The sequence below is a fragment of the Oncorhynchus kisutch genome, linkage group LG19 (assembly GCF_002021735.2).
Source record: "Oncorhynchus kisutch isolate 150728-3 linkage group LG19, Okis_V2, whole genome shotgun sequence".
Taxonomy (NCBI): Eukaryota; Metazoa; Chordata; class Actinopteri; order Salmoniformes; family Salmonidae; genus Oncorhynchus; species Oncorhynchus kisutch.
Genome location: NC_034192.2, coordinates 10048914 through 10067733, shown reverse-complemented (window position 1 = coordinate 10067733; position 18820 = coordinate 10048914). Strand labels below are relative to the sequence as shown.

Sequence of the window (18820 nt, the reverse complement as noted above, 5' to 3'; positions counted from 1 at the left end):
GCACGCCCCCATTCTCATCGACGGGGCTATAAGTGGAGCAGGTTGAGAGCTTCAAGTTCCTTGGCATCCACACCAACAAACTAACATGGTCCAAGCACACCATGACAGTCGTGAAGAGGGCACGACAATACCTATTCCCCCTCAGGAGACGGAAAAGATTTGGCATGGGTCCTCTGATCCTCAAAAGGTTTTACAGCTGCACCATAGAGAGAATCCTGACGGGTTGCATCACTGCCTGGTATGGAAACTGCTCGACCTCCGACAGCAAGGCACTACAGAGGGTGGTGCGTAGGGCCAAGTACATCACCGGGGCCAAGCTTCCTGCCATCCAGGACCTCTATACCAGGCAGTGTCAGAGGAAGGCCCTAAAAATTGTCAAAGACTCCAGCCACCCTAATCATAGACTGTTCTCTCTACTACTGCACGGCAAGCACCCCCCCCCCCCCCCCCCCCCCCCCCCCCCCTCCCATTGACTCTGTACCAGTACCCCCTGTATATTGCCCCCCTATTGTTATATTGGGTTTGATTTAGACCTTCAATGTCTCTGGTCCACAATCCAGTCCAGTTGGTGGCGGTAATGCACTTTAAAGTTGGTTGCCAACGGCGATATAAATTCCACAGAAGAAGAAGAAGAACCACGCCTTCTGCAACATTCACTTATTTTTCTTTCTCCGCACAGCAACAGTTATTTATTCGTGCTGTGTTGAAAGACGTTTTAAAACATTTTTCTATTTAGGTTTAGCAGGGAAGCCTAGCTTTAAACATGGGGGTAACCAGATTAACGCGTCATATGTTTTTATGGAGTATGGCAATTATTTACATGTTTGCTTTTGCATCCCTCTATGTCCAGATACCAGGTAAAACAACATTTTACTTGCGCCAATTTGTTAATTGTAATCTAAGGAACTTGATTATTGGTTGACTGTTGATGATCATGGAAAAGCATTCAGCTCTAGATCTTTGAATCGGGTGGATTCCACTTTTTCCATATGTTTAGCTTGCTTCCTCATATTCCAACTGTTGCGATTCTGATGATGAACTGATTTGTAGTTGCATCTGATCGGTAAAGTACACCGGGGATTGTAAATATAAAATACTGTCAAACGAAGTAGCCTAATATGTTTATCGGATGAAATGACCACTTTCTGAGCCAGCCGGTGTTGTTGGGACTGATCGGGCGAGCTAATGACAACTTCCACGTGCTAAGCTATTTCGCTACATTCATTGCCTTTGCAACACTGTTACAACTCATGCACCGTCACTATAGTCTAGGCCTAGAAAATGAATGTATTTTGATTGAATATTCAGTTTCAGATACTTTACATACACAGATCTATATTGATGTGTTCGTATTTATTTCTAAACATTAACTAGCTGTATACGTGAATGACTTGTTATAGAATGGTCCCTCACGTACTAAGGGAAATCATACATTAACGTAGGGGAGATTTAGCCTAGTAAGAACCATCCTGATCTCGCGAGCTCGCGAGTTCGTACGAGGCTAGGGCAGGTTTGGCTTTATAAAGGAGAGTGCAGTGCGGCCGGTTGGCAGCAATAGAAGTGATGTGGCCTTTCATGCTATGGCCACGTCCTGACAGCACTGGTCGTTATTGGACAGATGCCCGTTTAGATATTTGCTTGGGGCAAGTGAATGTTTTCTTTGCACGGTTGCTTTCGTTGCCTTTTTTATGCTTACATGCCGTCTTTGAGGGTTAGGATTTCCCTCCAGATTGTGCACGCATATTCGAGCTTGGCTAAGACCCCTAACAGTATACAATCGATCTTGTAGTATCATTTTCATTTTTTCCCAGTCTAAATACAAACTTGTAGTCATGTTGATTTGCCATCACTGTCAACTTTACTTTGTCATGCAGCCATCTTATTAAGCAAATTGTATTTTTTAATTTTTAATTTCACCTTTATTTAACCAGGTAGGCTAGTTGAGAACAAGTTTTCATTTGCAACTGCGACCTGGCCAAGATAAAGCATAGCAGTGTGAGCATACAACAAAGAGTTACACATGGAGTAAACAATTAACAAGTCAATAACACAGTAGAAAACAAAGGGGGGGTCTATATACAATGTGTGCAAAAGGCATGAGGAGGTATGCAAATAATTACAATTTTGCAGATTAACACTGGAGTGATAAATGATCAGATGGTCATGTACAGGTAGAGATATTGGTGTGCAGAAGAGCAGAAAATTAAATAAATAAAAACAGTATGGGGATGAGGTAGGTGAAAAGGGTGGGCTATTTACCAATAGACTATGTACAGCTGCAGCGATCGGTTAGCTGCTCAGATAGCTGATGTTTGAAGTTGGTGAGGGAGATAAAAGTCTCCAACTTCAGCGATTTTTGCAATTCGTTCCAGTCACAGGCAGCAGAGTACTGGAACGAAAGGCGGCCAAATGAGGTGTTGGCTTTAGGGATGATCAGTGAGAAACACCTGCTGGAGCGCGTGCTACGGATGGGTGTTGCCATCGTGACCAGTGAGCTGAGATAAGGCGGAGCTTTACCTAGCATAGACTTGTAGATGACCTGGAGCCAGTGGGTCTGGCGACGAATATGTAGCGAGGGCCAGCCGACTAGAGCATACAAGTCGCAGTGGTGTGTGGTATAAGGTGCTTTAGTGACAAAACGGATGGCACTGTGATAGACTGCATCCAGTTTGCTGAGTAGAGTGTTGGAAGCCATTTTGTAGATGACATCGCCGAAGTCGAGGATCGGTAGGATAGTCAGTTTTACTAGGGTAAGCTTGGCGGCTTGACTGAAGGAGGCTTTGTTGCGGAATAGAAAGCCGACTCTTGATTTGATTTTCGATTGGAGATGTTTGATATGAGTCTGGAAGGAGAGTTTGCAGTCTAGCCAGACACCTAGGTACTTATAGACGTCCACATATTCTAGGTCGGAACCATCCAGGGTGGTGATGCTAGTCGGGCATGCAGGTGCAGGCAGCGACCGGTTGAAAAGCATGCTTTTGGTTTTACTAGCGTTTAAGAGCAGTTGGAGGCCACGGAAGGAGTGTTGTATGGCATTGAAGCTTGTTTGGAGGTTAGATAGCACAGTGTCCAGAGACGGGCCGAAAGTATATAGAATGGTGTCGTCTGCGTAGAGGTGGAGGTATGAGGTATGTGAAATGTACCAAGGTAAAATGTGTTTTATATTGAATATTGGGTTGCTATTCGGTTTTGTCTCCTCAATAGCTATTGAACCAAACATTCCATTATTATGAAAATGAGATATTCTGAATCGGGGGAGGATTGACAAAAATCCACTGCTTATTCTTATTAAGGACATTTTGATTTTCTTTATGGGGGATTTAAATGTTCAATAGCTTTTCTATGCAAAACACTCTATGACTATGAAAATGGTTTAGTCATAATCAGGGGAGCTGATTATACACTATAGAAGATAGTGTAAGAGCTATCTTCAATAGCTCTGACACAAAGTGTGCCATGATTATGAAATTGATATATTCAGAAACAGGGGAGGATGGACAAAAAAAACATTTTTGTTTGTGTAAAGAAAAGTACAAACAATACACCTTGTATTCCAAAACGCCTGAAACCGACATCCTACGGAGGATTTCTGACTAGACACCGGCAAATTGTAATCATCGTATACTGCTAATGTTGGTTTCAGGCGTTTTGGAATACAAGGTGTATTGTTTGTACTTTTCTTTACACAAACAAACATGTATTTTTGTCCATCCTCCCCTGTTTTAAGCAATAAAGCCCGAGAAGGTGTGGTATATGGCCAGTATACCACGGCTAACGGCTGTTCTTGCACGACGCAATGCGTCCCGAGGTACCTTATTGCTATTATAAACTGGTTACCAGTGTAATTAGAATAGTAAAAAAAAAATGTCATACACACGTGGTATATGGTCCGATATACCATGGCTTTTTAGCCAATCAGCATTCAGGGCTCACACCACCTAGTTTATAGTATAGAATTGATCATTTTCATAGTCATGGAACACTTTGTTTAAGAGCTATTGAAGATTGAAATCGTATTATTTAAAAAAAATCCAAAATGTGGATTTTTCTCCATCCACCCCTGATTTAGATAGTATTATCTTCATTGTCATGGCATGCTTGGCTCAATAGCTATTGACGAGAGAACCAAATATCCAACACAAAACACACTTTACAAAGTGCAAAATATGTGTGCATCCACTTGCAATCCACTCCATAGTCACTTTACCTGGCGGCAGGTGGCCTAACTGAAATAACATCTCATTTGACAAGATGCTGGCAAGAGGAGATGTATTGAACATCAATGAGTCATCATTGCACAGTTTGGTGTTTGTTTTACTTTTATTGCTCTGCTTCTCGTCCCAAATGTGAGCATGCATCCAGTTGGTCCACTCTGTGTGCCAGGTATGTCCTAGTGGCACTTCTAGTCTCTCACCTGTCGTCTCAAGTGTACACTAAATACACTAGATTCCAATGAACTGTAATAAGACTAGCTGTATGCTTTCAGTCTTTTTTTAATGAAAAAGTTATGCCATATTCCAATCAGTTGATCACAATCTTGGCTCAACCCGTAAGCAATGTTATGGTAATGTAATAATATTCTGGAATACCTAATTTAGTGAGATGTTTGAATTTCTGAACTCCCTTCTTTCACATGTTCCCTTTGGACTGAATAAGCAGACAGCCCAGATAAAAACAAGTGTCTCCTTTTCACATACGTGACCATTGACCTATTTAGCAGGGTACCATAAACCAACTTACTGTAAGTATATGAACATGGCCTCTATTCACTAACCCCATTCCCAATAAACACAACCCCCCCCCCCCTCTGTTTTGTTTATCCATCCCTGCTCTTTGTCTCTGTGGCCAGGTCTCTATGGCAATGAGGGGGTCCTGCCTGTGCGCCTGGTGGAGCCCCGTGTGAACGGCTCCAGTCTAGTGTTGGAGCAGATACATGCCCACCCCTCCCTGCTGTGGCTGGGGCCCCGGCTGGGTCTGGACCTGGACGCCCAGCAGGCAATGGAGCTGCTCTGCCTGGCGGGTGCTCTCTTAGCCCTGGGAGCTGCCCTACTGGAGCCCCTCCGAGACAGCCTGGTGTTCTTCTGTCTCTGGGCCCTCTACCTCTCCCTCTGTCAGGTCGGTGGGTGGGGTTGTCTGTCTGCCATTGGTTTGGTTAGATACTGTACATTAAATAAATGATAGAGTAAATGAATCAACATATTTTTCTCTTGACAGGTGGGTCAAGACTTTCTGCGTTTTCAGTGGTAAGTGATCTGTCCTCTGACTTCTCCTATGAGCTGAATTGATAGGCTGCAAAGCTCAGACTTTGAAACAAAAAGTATTTTGTTTACTAGTGTTATTGCTGAAGGCAAAGTCTACTGGGACTGTGTGACATCATTTTTTTTCTCAGACATGGGTTTTACTGCAAGAGCATTAGGGTCAGACAATAAACTGATATTGGAACCATTTACCAGTAAAATTCACGATCCACTCTTCATAATTCTGTGTTGATTACTAACTATAGTACAGTTGTCAAGTTGAGAATAGAACTGATGTTGAAGGTGTTTGTGCATATGTATCAGTCTTAGACATCATGCATATTTTATAGGGGTAAGCAGACTTTGCATTGAAGGACATCTATCAGACATGTAATATGCTTTTAGAGTTATGGACTTTTAGCTAAGCTTGGTGATGTGCTAGAATTGCAGCACATTTACTTCTGATATCTGTTTGTAGCAAAGCAAGATGGAGCAAGGCCAGGGCCGGCTGCCCATTAGGCAGGATTTGGCAGATTGACGAGGGCGGACTTTTCTGAGCTAAACTGACCAAGACGGTACCTCAAACAACACATAAAACCTCACATAATTCTGCCCAAAAACAATGACAATTTCTCTCAAACATATATGGGAGTTTTAGGTGAAGGCTGATGCCACCCTGTGATAAGCAGTGCCCACTTTGTCAAAGGCAGGGTTGCAAAATATTTTGCTGGTCCATTCCCAGCGTGCCTCTCCAGGGTGTTGTTGGAGAGATGCATTCACCAACGTTCCGTCACAAACATCACATAGCAGATATAGTCTATGGTAGAACGAGTATGCAGCCTTTTCTGTAGCCTACAGGCTGGAGATAAAATGTATGGCAATGTAATCTGAGACAGACACTTTTTACATCATGCAGGTTTCTCCAATTAGCTTAATGTAAATGGCGCCCAATCAAATAAAAAATGCGCTGACAAGTTAGCGAACACCAAATCCCCTCCCAAAACATTCACAGGAATCAGGACAAATAAAGACCTGACAAGTATGTATTTTTCAGTGTCTGGAAAATACATATTTTTCCACCTCTGATATAGACGTATTTTATTGCGTAATTTCTTTTCGTCTTGCCTAGAGCGTCAGAACGGCCAGGACTGGGCCTGTGTAAGGCAGTGGTTTCCACAGCAACAGCAATTGCATGGAGTGGTAAATAGATAATACGTAGTTGCCTGTTTTGTGTTTTTATGAGTAGTAGGTGTAGGTGTGTCTGAACTGTTTACAGTTAGGTGGCTATCCCCTAAGGCAAACCATTTGGTTCTGCATGAAGAGAATGCCAACCTACAACCAGTTTTAAGATGCACAGCTACCAGTATTTTTTGCCGTCTCAGTGCCTCTGGCTCTAACGGGCATTTCTTCTACTAGGCTAACTGATTCCCTGGAAGGCAGTGTCATTGGATTTGAAGCTCTGTGATATGTACTGTATTCCACTGTTTTGAGCAGGAATTTCATGTAGCCTTCTGGTGCAGGAATTTCATGTAGCCTTCTGGTGCAGGAATTTCATGTAGCCTTCTGGTGCAGGAATTTCATGTAGCCTTCTGGTGCAGGAATTTCATGTAGCCTTCTGGTGTAGGAATTTCATGTAGCCTTCTGGTGCAGGAATTTCATGTAGCCTTCTGGTGCAGGAATTTCATGTAGCCTTCTGGTGCAGGAATTGAGTGAAATGTAATCTATTGATTTTAATACGTTTCAACTTTGTAATTTCTTTGAGACCTGAGACTTTGGGTTGTTCGAGGTATTTCAGTGCCCCCTATACATTATAGTTATGATGTGAGGAGGAGTTGGGATTTTTTTTTTACTGGAAAATAGAATTAGATTATTAATGTCTCGTTTGATTCCCTCCCATAGGGACAGTCTGCTGTTGGAGGCGGGCTTCCTGACCGTGCTCGTCGCCCCACTCAACCTCCTGCGGTGCGCGACGTTCCGTCATCATGACGCCGTGACCTTCTGGCTGGCTCGCTGGCTTCTGTTCCGCCTCACCTTTGGCTCCGGGGTCGCCAAACTGGCCAGCCACTGCCCCAGCTGGTGGGGGCTCACTGGTGAGACGGGGGAACTTCTTATGACACAGAACTGTACTATTCAATGTACACGGAACAAAAATATAAATGCAACCATTTCAATTAGGTTACAGTTTATATAAGGAAATCAGTTGATTGAAATGAATACATTAGGCCCGAATCTGTGGATTCCACATGACTCGGCAATGGGTGGTCCTGGGAGGGCATAGGGGAGTGTGGGGGAACTTGGGAGCCAGTGTGAGGGGGAAAATGATGTGTTGACCTTATTGGTTTGAGATTAATAGTTGACAATACATACTTGAATAGTCCTATTAATGTTGTGGTTTTTATGGTCTCCACTCTAGCTTCCTGTAGGTAGTCTGGGTGTTGGGGACATGGGTTTTACTAGAGATAGCTTGAAGCTGACAATTGATTGATGTCTTGGTGATTTTAGTTTATTTTTTAAAGCAGCCACATTCCAGCCTATCATTAGGGGTGCTTGTGAGACATATGTCTCAGTTCTAACTGGGCCTGCCTTCTATAGATAGAGAGACCCTGAAGGAATAGAAGAAACATTTCAGTGTTTCTCATCCTTGCATCTGGGAAACTTGACCTGGAGGAGTAGAATAACCCCCCCCCCCCCCCCCGCAGTTTAGGTTTGGTATTTAAAGACCTGGTATTCTCTGTATGATTCAAGCACTCGGTCCGACAGTCAAGACTATTGGATTGACAGCTTCTTTATTGCAATAATTAAGCAATATTGAATAAAGATGATTGTTTGAGGAAATGACCGTCTCTCTCACTTGAATAGAATTTTCACCACAGGAGTCAGGCCCAGCCAGTCAGAGTGAGTTTTTCCCCACAAAATGTCTTTATTACAGATAGAAATACTCCTCAGTTTCGATCCCGCAGGTGAAGAAGCCACATGTGGAGGTCCTGGGCTGGTGTGGTTTCACGTGGTCTGCAGTTGTGAGGCCAGATGGAGTACTGCCAATTCTCTAAAATTACATTAGAGGCGGCTTATGGTAGAGAAATGAACATTAAATTCTCTGCATTTTTTTTTTGTGGTCTTCTTTTGTCCCCAACACAATGTGCACCTGTGTAATGATCATACTGTTTAATCAGCTCCTTGATATGCCACGCCTGTCAGGTGGATGGATTATCTTGGCAAAGGAGAAATGCTCACTAACAGGGATGTAAACAAATTTGTGCACAAAATTTGGTATAAAACATTTTGTGTGTCTGGAAAATGTCTGGGATCTTTAATTTGAGCTCATGAAACATGGGACCAACACTTTACATGTTGCGTTTATATTTTTGTTAAGTATAGCTTCGGGACCGCAACTAAATGGGAGTCTGTAGCGACATTGGGCTGAAATTGGGACTCCTGATCCCAATGTCAGACCAGTGTCCCAACAGACTCTCAATTAGTTGCGGTCCAGAAGCTATGTTCAATGGTACGAGAAATGTGATGTGCTGTACAAAGACTGGTTGAGTAATGATAACATTGGCTATGATTGTGCATCATGTAATGGGTATGTACCTCGCCCAGCGGCAGTATGCGCCTTCGCTTCCATGATGATGATGATGCCTGGAGCCTCACTACACATCAGTGTTCAGGAAAAGTGTAAAACATGTGATCTCAAAAAAGGTGTGCAGTGTTATGGGTCAATCTTTACTCATCCATGACTCATACCCTTCCTCCCCTCTGTCACCCCATCAACCCCCTCCCTCTTCCCAGCGGTGAACCACATGTTTGAGGCCCAGGGCATCCCCCTGCCCTGGTCCTGGTTCATCCAGCAGCTGCCAGACTGGTACCTGAAGCTGGGGACTGTCGGTCTGTTGGTGACAGAGATCGCTGTGCCCCCCCTCTACTTTGCCCCCATCCGCAGCCTCCGACTGGCAGCCTTCTACATTCAGGTGTGTGTGTGGTTACACCAGCAGCTGCTAAACATGAGCATGGAAAATTTTGGTTGAAGGCTTGATCATCACAGAAATATTGGCTTCCAGTTTGTTTCACAGTTTCCACCGTCCGCCTAAATCGCTATCAAGTGTTGAGGTCTGGTTGAGAGAGGAGAGGTTCAGAAAGACACGTGAATAACCAACTACCTATAGTACAATTGATCTAGTCTGTTATCATCCAGGGAATCGCCAGACCCCGATGCTGCTATAAGGCTCTAGACTGTGTGTGTGACTTTTTGTATGTTTGACACCTAACTATACACATGTCTTAAGGGATTTTGAATGTTGCAGGATTGCGAGCCCACACGTGTAATTTGCATGATGCCTTTTATCTAACTATATCTACTGTACCTACTTCTCTCTGTAACTGATAACCAGGCAACATACCAGGTGAAGTTGATGTTCTTGGGGAACTATGGCTTCCTCCCCCTTCTCTCCCTGGCTCTGACATTCTCCCTGTTGGACGACGACCATATCAGCTACTGGCTGGGCCACGGCAAGAAGAAGAGAACCAAGAGTATGACCTCATTCTCTTCTTATGCAACCTTCAGCTCTCACATTTAACACCAGAGTAGACGTTCAGGCCAGCTTTCTCCCTAATACAGCATTATCCACACCCGGTATGGTGTTTTAAGCTGGTGGAAGGTACTAGAAAACACAAAGGCTGTTACAGTAATGATCAGATTCCTTTCTTTTCCTATGCTGCCTCTCCAGTTGGCCAACATTGACATTACACAGTGAGGGGTGCATTGTTGAGTGCGTGCCAGCAGAACACTGGGTCAGTTCCGATGGGTGTCCTTGTGTCTTGATGGTAGGGAGAGGGAAAAAAGGGAGGGGGGGGGGGTTTATTGTTTTATTATCGGACAGAGTGGTCTGATATGGCAGGATGTCAGGTGTTGTCCTGTTTAAACAAAAGACATCACAGAAGTACTTAACTGCAGTTAACATTCCTAATGTCCCCTTAACTTAATTTACAAAGTACGTTTTTAGTAGCTGGACAAAAACAAATGATGGGCTCTGTTTGTGATACTAAGTGTACCTAATCTAATTATTATTATATTTTTTGCAGCCTGGCCCCAAACCATAATGTCATTGCTGGTTGTACTGGCTGTATTCGCTGTCATCATCTATGGAACTAAAGTGCTCTTCACACTGGAGATCGACTGGGATGCCAGGACTATAACCTCCAAAACCGGTAGGTTATCATCGAAATACAGTGCGTTCGGAAAGCATTCAGACCCCTTAACTTTTTCCACATTTTGTTACGTTACAGCCTTATTCTGTTTTTAATTGCTCAATCTACACACAATACCCCATAATGACAAAGCAAAAACAGGTTTTTAGATTTTTTTTCTGCAAAAATATTTTTTTAAGATCATATTTACATAAGTAGGTTTTCATCAAGGATCACTCAGCACTAAGGTCTGTTCATATTTGTCTTGATCCTGACTATTCTCCCAGTCCCCCCTGATGAAAAACATCCCCACAGCATGATGCTGCCAACACCATGCTTCACCTTAGGGATGGTGACAGGTTTCCTCCAGACATGACGCTTGGCCTTCAGGCCGGAGTTCAATCTTGTTTCATCAGAACAGAGAATCAGGTTTCTCATGGTCTGAGAGTCTTTAGGTGCCTTTAGACAATCTCCAAGAGGGCTGTCATGTGTCTTTTACTGAGGAGTGGCTTTTGTCTCGCCACTCTACCATAAAGGCCTGATTGGTGGAGTGCTGCAGAGATGGTTGTCCTTCTGGAAGGTTCTCCCATCTCCACAGACGAACTCTGGAGCTCTGTCAGAGTGACCATCTGGTTCTTGGTCTCATCACTTACCAAGGCCCTTCTCCACCAATTGCTCAGTTTAACCGGGTGGCCAGCTCTAGGAAGAGTCTTGGTGGTTCCAAATCATTCCCATTTAAGAATGATCGGGCCACTGCGCTCTTGGGGACCTTCAATGCTGCAGACATTTTTTGGTGTCCTTCCCCAGATCTGTGCCTCGACACAATCCTGTCTCGGAGCTCTACGGACAATTCCTTCGACCTCATGGCTTGGTTTTTGCTCTGACATGCACTGTCAACTGTGTGACTTTATATAGACAGGTGTGTGCCTTTCCAAATCATTTGAATTTACCACAGGTGCACTCCAATCAAGTTGTAGAAACATCTTCAAGGATGATCAATGGAAACAGGATGCACCTAAGCTCAATTTCGAGTCTCATAGGAAAGGGTCTGAATACTTACTTAAATAAGGTATTTCTGTTTTTTACTTTTAATAAATTAGCAAAGAAATCTAAACCTGTTTTTGCTTTGTCATTATGGGGTATTGTGTGTAGATTGCTGAGGAGTTTTTATTTATTTAATCCATTTTATAATAAGGCTGCAATGTAAAAAAATAAGGAAAAAGTCTATGGGTCTGAATACTTTCCGAAGGCACTGTAAAACAGTATACCTAATGACCCGGTAGGTTAACATCTATATATTACTGTATACCTAATGACCCGGTAGGTTAACATCTATATATTACTGTATACCTAATGACCCGGTAGGTTAACATCTATATATTACTGTATACCCAGTGACCCGGTAGGTTAACATCCTATATATTACTGTATACCTAGTGACTCTGTAGGTAACATCTATATATTACTGTATACCCAGTGACTCGGTAGGTTAACATCCTATATATTACTGTATACCTAATGACTCGGCAGGTTAACATCTATATATTACTGTATACCTCGTGACTCGGCAGGTTAACATCTATATATTACTGTATACCCAGTGACCCGGTAGGTTAACATCTATATATTACTGTATACCTAGTGACTCTGTAGGTAACATCTATATATTACTGTATACCTAGTGACTCTGTAGGTAACATCTATATATTACTGTATACCTAGTGACTCTGTAGGTAACATCTATATATTACTGTATACCCAGTGACTCTGTAGGTTAACATCCTATATATTACTGTATACCTAATGACCCGGTAGGTTAACATCTATATATTACTGTATACCTAGTGACCCGGTAGGTTAACATCTATATATTACTGTATACCCAGTGACCCGGTAGGTTAACATCTATATATTACTGTATACCCAGTGACTCGGTAGGTTAACATCCTATATATTACTGTATACCTAGTGACTCTGTAGGTAACATCTATATATTACTGTATACCCAGTGACTCGGTAGGTTAACATCCTATATATTACTGTATACCTAGTGACTCTGTAGGTAACATCTATATATTACTGTATACCCAGTGACTCGGTAGGTTAACATCCTATATATTACTGTATACCTAATGACACGGTAGGTTAACATCTATATATTACTGTATACCCAGTGACTCGGTAGGTTAACATCTATATATTACAGTATACCTAGTGACCCGGTAGGTTAACATCCTATATATTACTGTATACCTAGTGACTCTGTAGGTAACATCTATATATTACTGTATACCTCGTGACTCGGCAGGTTAACATCTATATATTACTGTATACCTAGTGACCCGGTAGGTTAACATCTATATATTACTGTATACCCAGTGACCCGGTAGGTTAACATCTATATATTACTGTATACCCAGTGACTCGGTAGGTTAACATCCTATATATTACTGTATACCCAGTGACTCGGTAGGTTAACATCCTATATATTACTGTATACCCAGTGACTCGGTAGGTTAACATCCTATATATTACTGTATACCCAGTGACTCGGTAGGTTAACATCCTATATATTACTGTATACCCAGTGACTCTGTAGGTAACATCTATATATTACTGTATACCTAGTGACTCGGCAGGTTAACATCTATATATTACTGTATACCTAGTGACTCTGTAGGTAACATCTATATATTACTGTATACCTAGTGACTCTGTAGGTTAACATCCTATATATTACTGTATACCTAGTGACCCGGTAGGTTAACATCCTATATATTACTGTATACCTAGTGACCCGGTAGGTTAACATCCTATATATTACTGTATACCTAGTGACCCGGTAGGTTAACATCCTATATATTACTGTATACCTAGTGACCCGGTAGGTTAACATCCTATATATTACTGTATACCTAGTGACCCAGTAGTGTTTCTCTATTTTATTTCCTGTAGGATGTCAGTCATTGATACATTATGTTCATGGTTAAGTGATTGTCATGTATTTGTCCTGTTTTGTAGCCTTCACCCAGCAGCAGTTTGGCAATTTGTTGAAGCTTGTGACAGGACCCACTATCTGGGTAGGAGTTCTCTCTCTCACCTGGGAGGTGGTGGCAGCCATGCTGGGGTGAGTAGCCTATTTCATACTGAAACTGTATCTGGAATTCAAAGACTGTGGTAGATCTAGTTCCTTTTCGTTGCATTTTCTGACCCCAGAATAGTGGTCTGTCCGATGCAGTGTGAGTCATCCTTGTTTTGCGTAATGTCCACTGATCTCAGATCTGTGTTTACTCCCCCTAGGTGTGTGTGTGTTAGAGGGTGCCTCTGGAAGCTCTGGGGCCTCGTCCAATGGGCTGTCTTTGCCTCTGCTGCAGTCGCCATGTTTGCTATCAGTGTGGTGAGTCACACCTGTCAATCACACGGGGAGCCTTCTGATTGGTTAACCTTTTATTTCGTACTTGCATTCATCTACTGAGTGAAACCCATCTAATTACTTTAAGTCGGTGTTTTGTGTAATAGTGAATCACTTTAATGAAGACTGCATACATCTACCGAATTGGTCTGTTGGAGTTAATATTGGTCTAGTAGATAGCACTTTTTACAAGATTCTCTCTGATTGGTCATGGTGTTTTCCTCATCCCCAGGTGCCCTACTCTTCCATGGAACAGGTGTACAGCAGTAAGATCTTACCGGAGGTGAGACAGGCCTACAGCCTAGTGGAGCGCTACAGACTGGTCAGTGCCTACAGCCTGGACAGCAGGATGACAGGGGTGGCTGGGAGGTCAGAGGTCATCCTAGAGGGCAGCATGGACAAGAACACCTGGACGGTAAGAGAGCGGGGACCAAAATAATAGTTATGGATGAAAAGTTTTCAGTTTATAAATTTTTTTCTAATTTCAAAATGTTAGATAGGGAATGTCCTCAATCATGTTATCTTCCACAACTACTTGACTTTCTTCAAGTAAAACAATTGGGTATATAGTTCTGCAAAAGGTGTATGGTGTGTTTCAATGAACCTTTCCCCATTGGCACTCTTAGGAGATAGAGTTCATGTACAAGCCGGGGAACGTGGGTGTGGCCCCTCCAGTGGTGGCCCCCCACCAGCCACGGTTAGACTGGCAGATGAGCCAGGCAGCCCAGGGACTGGCCAAACAGAGCCCCTGGTTTACAGGCCTAGTGCACTGCCTACTGCAGGGCAATAAGGATGGTATGTACTGCCCTCTGGGATAATGACTTCTATTTTTCAATTAAAGTATAAGAGCACATACGTCTTTGTTTTCATGAGGAAAGTTTGCATCTGGCAGACTACTTGTATTTTGGCTCTTGGTGGGGGGTTTTAGGCCTGTGGTCTTTACTAGGTTCAGGTCCCCCCCCGTCTATTTAATCTTATTAATTATGATCTTAAAGGAAAAGCTGATCCTAGATCAGCACTCCTACTCTGAGACGCTTTATGAATACGGGCCCAGAAGTTGACTGGTATGCGCCTGCTGTTTAAAACCACTAGTCAGTGTGAGGTGGGCGTGATTTACTCACACAATGTAGATCATTAACCGTCCAACAAAGAAGAAATATCAGCACTCACTCAGATGACCACACACCTACATGCTGCACTACGTCGCTCACACATGACTCTGTATCTCTCCCTATGTCCCAGTGGTGAGACTGATCCAGACAGACTCAGCACAATACCCATTCAGCCAGGCCCCCCCGGTCTACCTCCGAGCCAGCCTCTACCGGTACTGGTTCACCCAGACCACACAGGACGGGTGAGCAGCCTACGACGTCCACTACAACAGTGGGTGTGCTGGGGAGAGTGTTAATGGGTTAACCCGTGTGTTTCTTAGATCATTCATTCATAAAATCAGTTAAGATATACAAGTGAACTTAAATATTCCCTATATTAAGTGATGTTGTTCACGGAATGCCCACAAAATGTGCATTATGGTATACTTACAGTATGCTAATTGTCCGAATTCGTTAAAGCCACTTGATACAGGTATTCAACCAGAAACAAATCAAATAATTTAATAATAATTTAGTGGTGTATTGGTTGTCTTCCCTGTCAGGTCTGGTCCTAATGAATGGTGGAGGAGAGACTATGCAGAGGAGTTCTATCCTGCAGTGCAGCTGGGTGACGCTACCCTGGAGGCCATGCTCAACCAGCACGGACTCAAGGTAGCTAAGCCTTTTTGCTCAACTGGGTTATGTTTTATCTTTTTATTGGGCTAATAATATCAGTACTGTGGCTTGTGGTGATAGCCCCTCAATTTCAGATGTGGTGTCACATGGCGTGCATCTGTCACATGGCGTGCATCTGTCACATGGCGTGCATATGTCACATGGCGTGCATCTGTCACATGGCGTGTGTGTATGTGGTGTATGGCCAGGTGTACCAAGTCTGATTTCTCAGACACGCATACCAACAACACTCGCACTCCTACGTGTCTTTGTTGTGTATGTACATGTGCTTACATATTATCTTATGTGCAGGAGAAGTTCCCGATCCAGCCCAGTCCTGACTCTCCTCTGGCCCAGGTTCTGAGGCAGGTGCGGGGCCACGTTCAGACTCTACCCGGCCACCTGGTGCTCTGGTCCCTCCTGGCCACTGTCGCCACCATCTGGCTCCTCAAAACCCTGCTCTCCGGGGTCCTGGGGGGCCGAAAGGCTAAACCCACCCCAGCCGAACCCAAGGCCAAGAAGGCTAAGGACCAGCCAGCAGAGAAGAGTGCCTCGGCCTCCAGTCTCAAAGCAGGGAGGGAGAACTCTGAGGAGAGTAGACGGGATGCTGACAAGAGCCCTAAGAAGAGGAAGTGATGCGGGACTGCTGCCATGGGACTTCCTGTTACGTTCTTGTTGTTGCCCCTTGTCTCGGGATGGAGGGCGGAGAGAAGGGGTGTTACCTACATGTAAATCTCAGGTGTTTCTACAGTAACTGCCAATCCGACCAGCTCTGTGACTCGGAGACCACCACTGTGGCCTTGTATTCAGTCAGTTCTCATCTGTCTCTCTCACACACACACGCGCGTATACTGTACATACACAAGCAAAAAGCGTCTATCTTCTCTGTGCCTCCTTCCGTCACCATATTCTCAGGTCTGCCTATAGATGAGTCTTCAGACATGCCAGTGGGTGAGTCCCTGACATTACAGTGGTGCTTTTACATGAGCTGTTTTCGTGCTTTGCCATGTTCTTCAGGGAACACTTTATCTGAATTCTGGGAATGCATTGATACATTTTAACGGTTGTTGTCCAACGGCTGTTTAATCTTGTGCTATGTCTTTGATGTGATATTCAGGGTCCACAGTCGTGCTAGGCTGAGTGCAGTTATTGTACCTCAGTGAACCCTTTTCGTGGACCGCTGAGATCAGTTTTACTGTATCAGGCAGACTTTTTTTTTTATGTCAAGTTGTCAAGTGGTTCCATCTTTTGATATCTATACCCGGGCCCTCTATCCCGACCACGAGAAACTGTATAGCGACATCGTCACGAATACTGTATTCTGAGAGCTTTGTCCTGCCAAACCCTTTGCCTTAGAAATCTGCGGATTGCTTTTCTTAACTTCAAAAACCCTTTTGTCGCATTCTTTTGAACAGCTTAAAATGCATAACTGCTACTAACAAATCTCTACATTCCACATCTGTGTATATTTGAGACGTAGTATTACTTAAGCTTTGTGTATTAGGTTAAAGCACTACTGCAAAATGACTGGGCTTTAAGGAGAAATTCCAAGCCCTATGGCGCTATTCAATCTGTATCGCTGAGTCATTACAGATTGCGCGATAAAAATGGAAAGATACTTTTTTGCTGGTCAGTGTTTTTATTCTTGACTGTATGTTGAAACTGAACACTTAGATTTGACAAATAAACTACAGATGAAAAAGACTGAAACATTCTGTGCTTGTCAGAAACCTGACTTTCTATCTAGTTGAGAGGTGTGCTTGTGTCCAATACCATACTAACAGGTCTGTATGTTATGTGATGGAGTCTGTGGCTTGGAGCTTCAATCCTTTATAGTGATTCGACCCGGGCTGATTGTTCCAATGATCAACAGGTGGTGCTCTTTGTGTTTCTGCATTTCTTCATGACAAATGTACAGAGACATGTTCAGTGAGAAAGAGCCAGTGACTCTCTGGTAAGGATCTCACCAATGAAGTATGGGGTTGTAGGGTCAGCTCCTGAGTGTGGCTGTGTTGGTAGATGTCATGGGGGTGAATCGCTGGGGTCACCTATAAAGAGTAGTCGCAGTTATGGGGAAAAACCCCTAGGGGGAGAAAGCAGGCACTTCGTTTTAAAAATATATTCTCATTTAAACAAAGTGCTTAATTACAGTAGTTTTCACTGCTATTTGCTGTCTGTGAGTCACGGGGGGAACCCCAAAAATTTACCCTGTCTGCTTATGTTATCACACCCTTCAGCCAATGCAACCTTTATGAGGAAGCCACTCCAAGTGGCCTTGACTCACTGACCTGTAGAGTCCTCAGTAGGCAACAATGCCCCAGAGTTCAAACCTACAAACCAATGCTTATGGGGCGAGATCATGACACCAGAGCCAGACTCATTCATGCTTATGCTTTGCTTCATAATTTGACACAGAGTTTGGTTGATATGTATATTTGGCTGTGGTTAAACATTTTGTTGAGTGTGTAGGTTGGATGAATGGAAAGGTTTGCTCAAGCTTTGCTTCAAATGTTTTATCAACAAAGACGGTTGCATCTGGTGTTATCGCCGTTTCATACTATCAAAGATTTGAAATTGTGGGTAACCCTTTTTGACAGACACTTCAAATACTTTCTTTGGTTAATTAACATACAAAAGATACATCCCATTTAAAGATCGGTGTAAGATTTCTTTCACGATTATGCCACAGGTAGACTAGTAACATTACTAGACAAGGCACTGAGATTGAGTCGATAATGAGGTTGTTTTGTGGGAGACTGAGTCCTGTTTGTCCTTCCTAAGGCACTGTCCAACTCAGAGGAGAAGAGTCCAAAGATGGAAGTCTTCGGGCTCGATTCAAGCTGTTTAGCTCTTTAAATTTAACGGTAATGATCCCGCATTCACAGAGAAATGCATTCATGGTAAATGCTTCTTATGTTGGCGCAATCGGAAATGACCTTTTACTTTGCAATATTGCCGAACTTCCGCGATGCTGATTGAATTGAGCTCTTGATAGTCCCACAGTGCTGCCCTCCACTGGTCAACACGTGTACAACATGCAGCAGCATTGAGGGCTGTGACGTGTGTCTCTCTCAGCAGTCCTGGAGCAGGTCATACGGGACTCTACCACCTGGTGTTTGTCCTCCTCCTGTTAAAACACATTCATATGTCATCTGGAGTTATGGTATCACCCCCTAGAGCAAAGGTGCTACTACAACACGTATAGTTCAATGGCATTCATG

The 18820-nt window shown here is 43.4% G+C and overlaps 1 protein-coding gene across 2 annotated transcripts; it reads left to right on the top strand.

Moving 5' to 3' along the window:
- The first annotated feature begins 617 nt into the window (after positions 1-617).
- Positions 618-17309, top strand: LOC109888025 (lipase maturation factor 2). Of its 2 annotated transcripts, XM_031797758.1 has the most exons (15): positions 624-857; positions 4660-4741; positions 4850-5115; positions 5215-5243; positions 7137-7327; positions 9027-9205; positions 9626-9764; positions 10317-10442; positions 13443-13548; positions 13722-13818; positions 14066-14248; positions 14460-14628; positions 15076-15187; positions 15488-15596; positions 15912-17309. In XM_031797758.1, exons 3-15 carry the CDS (start codon positions 4999-5001, stop codon positions 16233-16235), a joined length of 1881 nt encoding a protein of 626 aa, XP_031653618.1. In that variant the 5' UTR covers positions 624-857; positions 4660-4741; positions 4850-4998; the 3' UTR covers positions 16236-17309. The 2 variants fall into 2 exon arrangements, with proteins under 2 accessions (XP_031653617.1, XP_031653618.1); XM_031797757.1 differs by lacking the exon at positions 4660-4741 and having other exon boundaries at positions 618-857.
- Positions 17310-18820: the final 1511 nt, after the last annotated feature.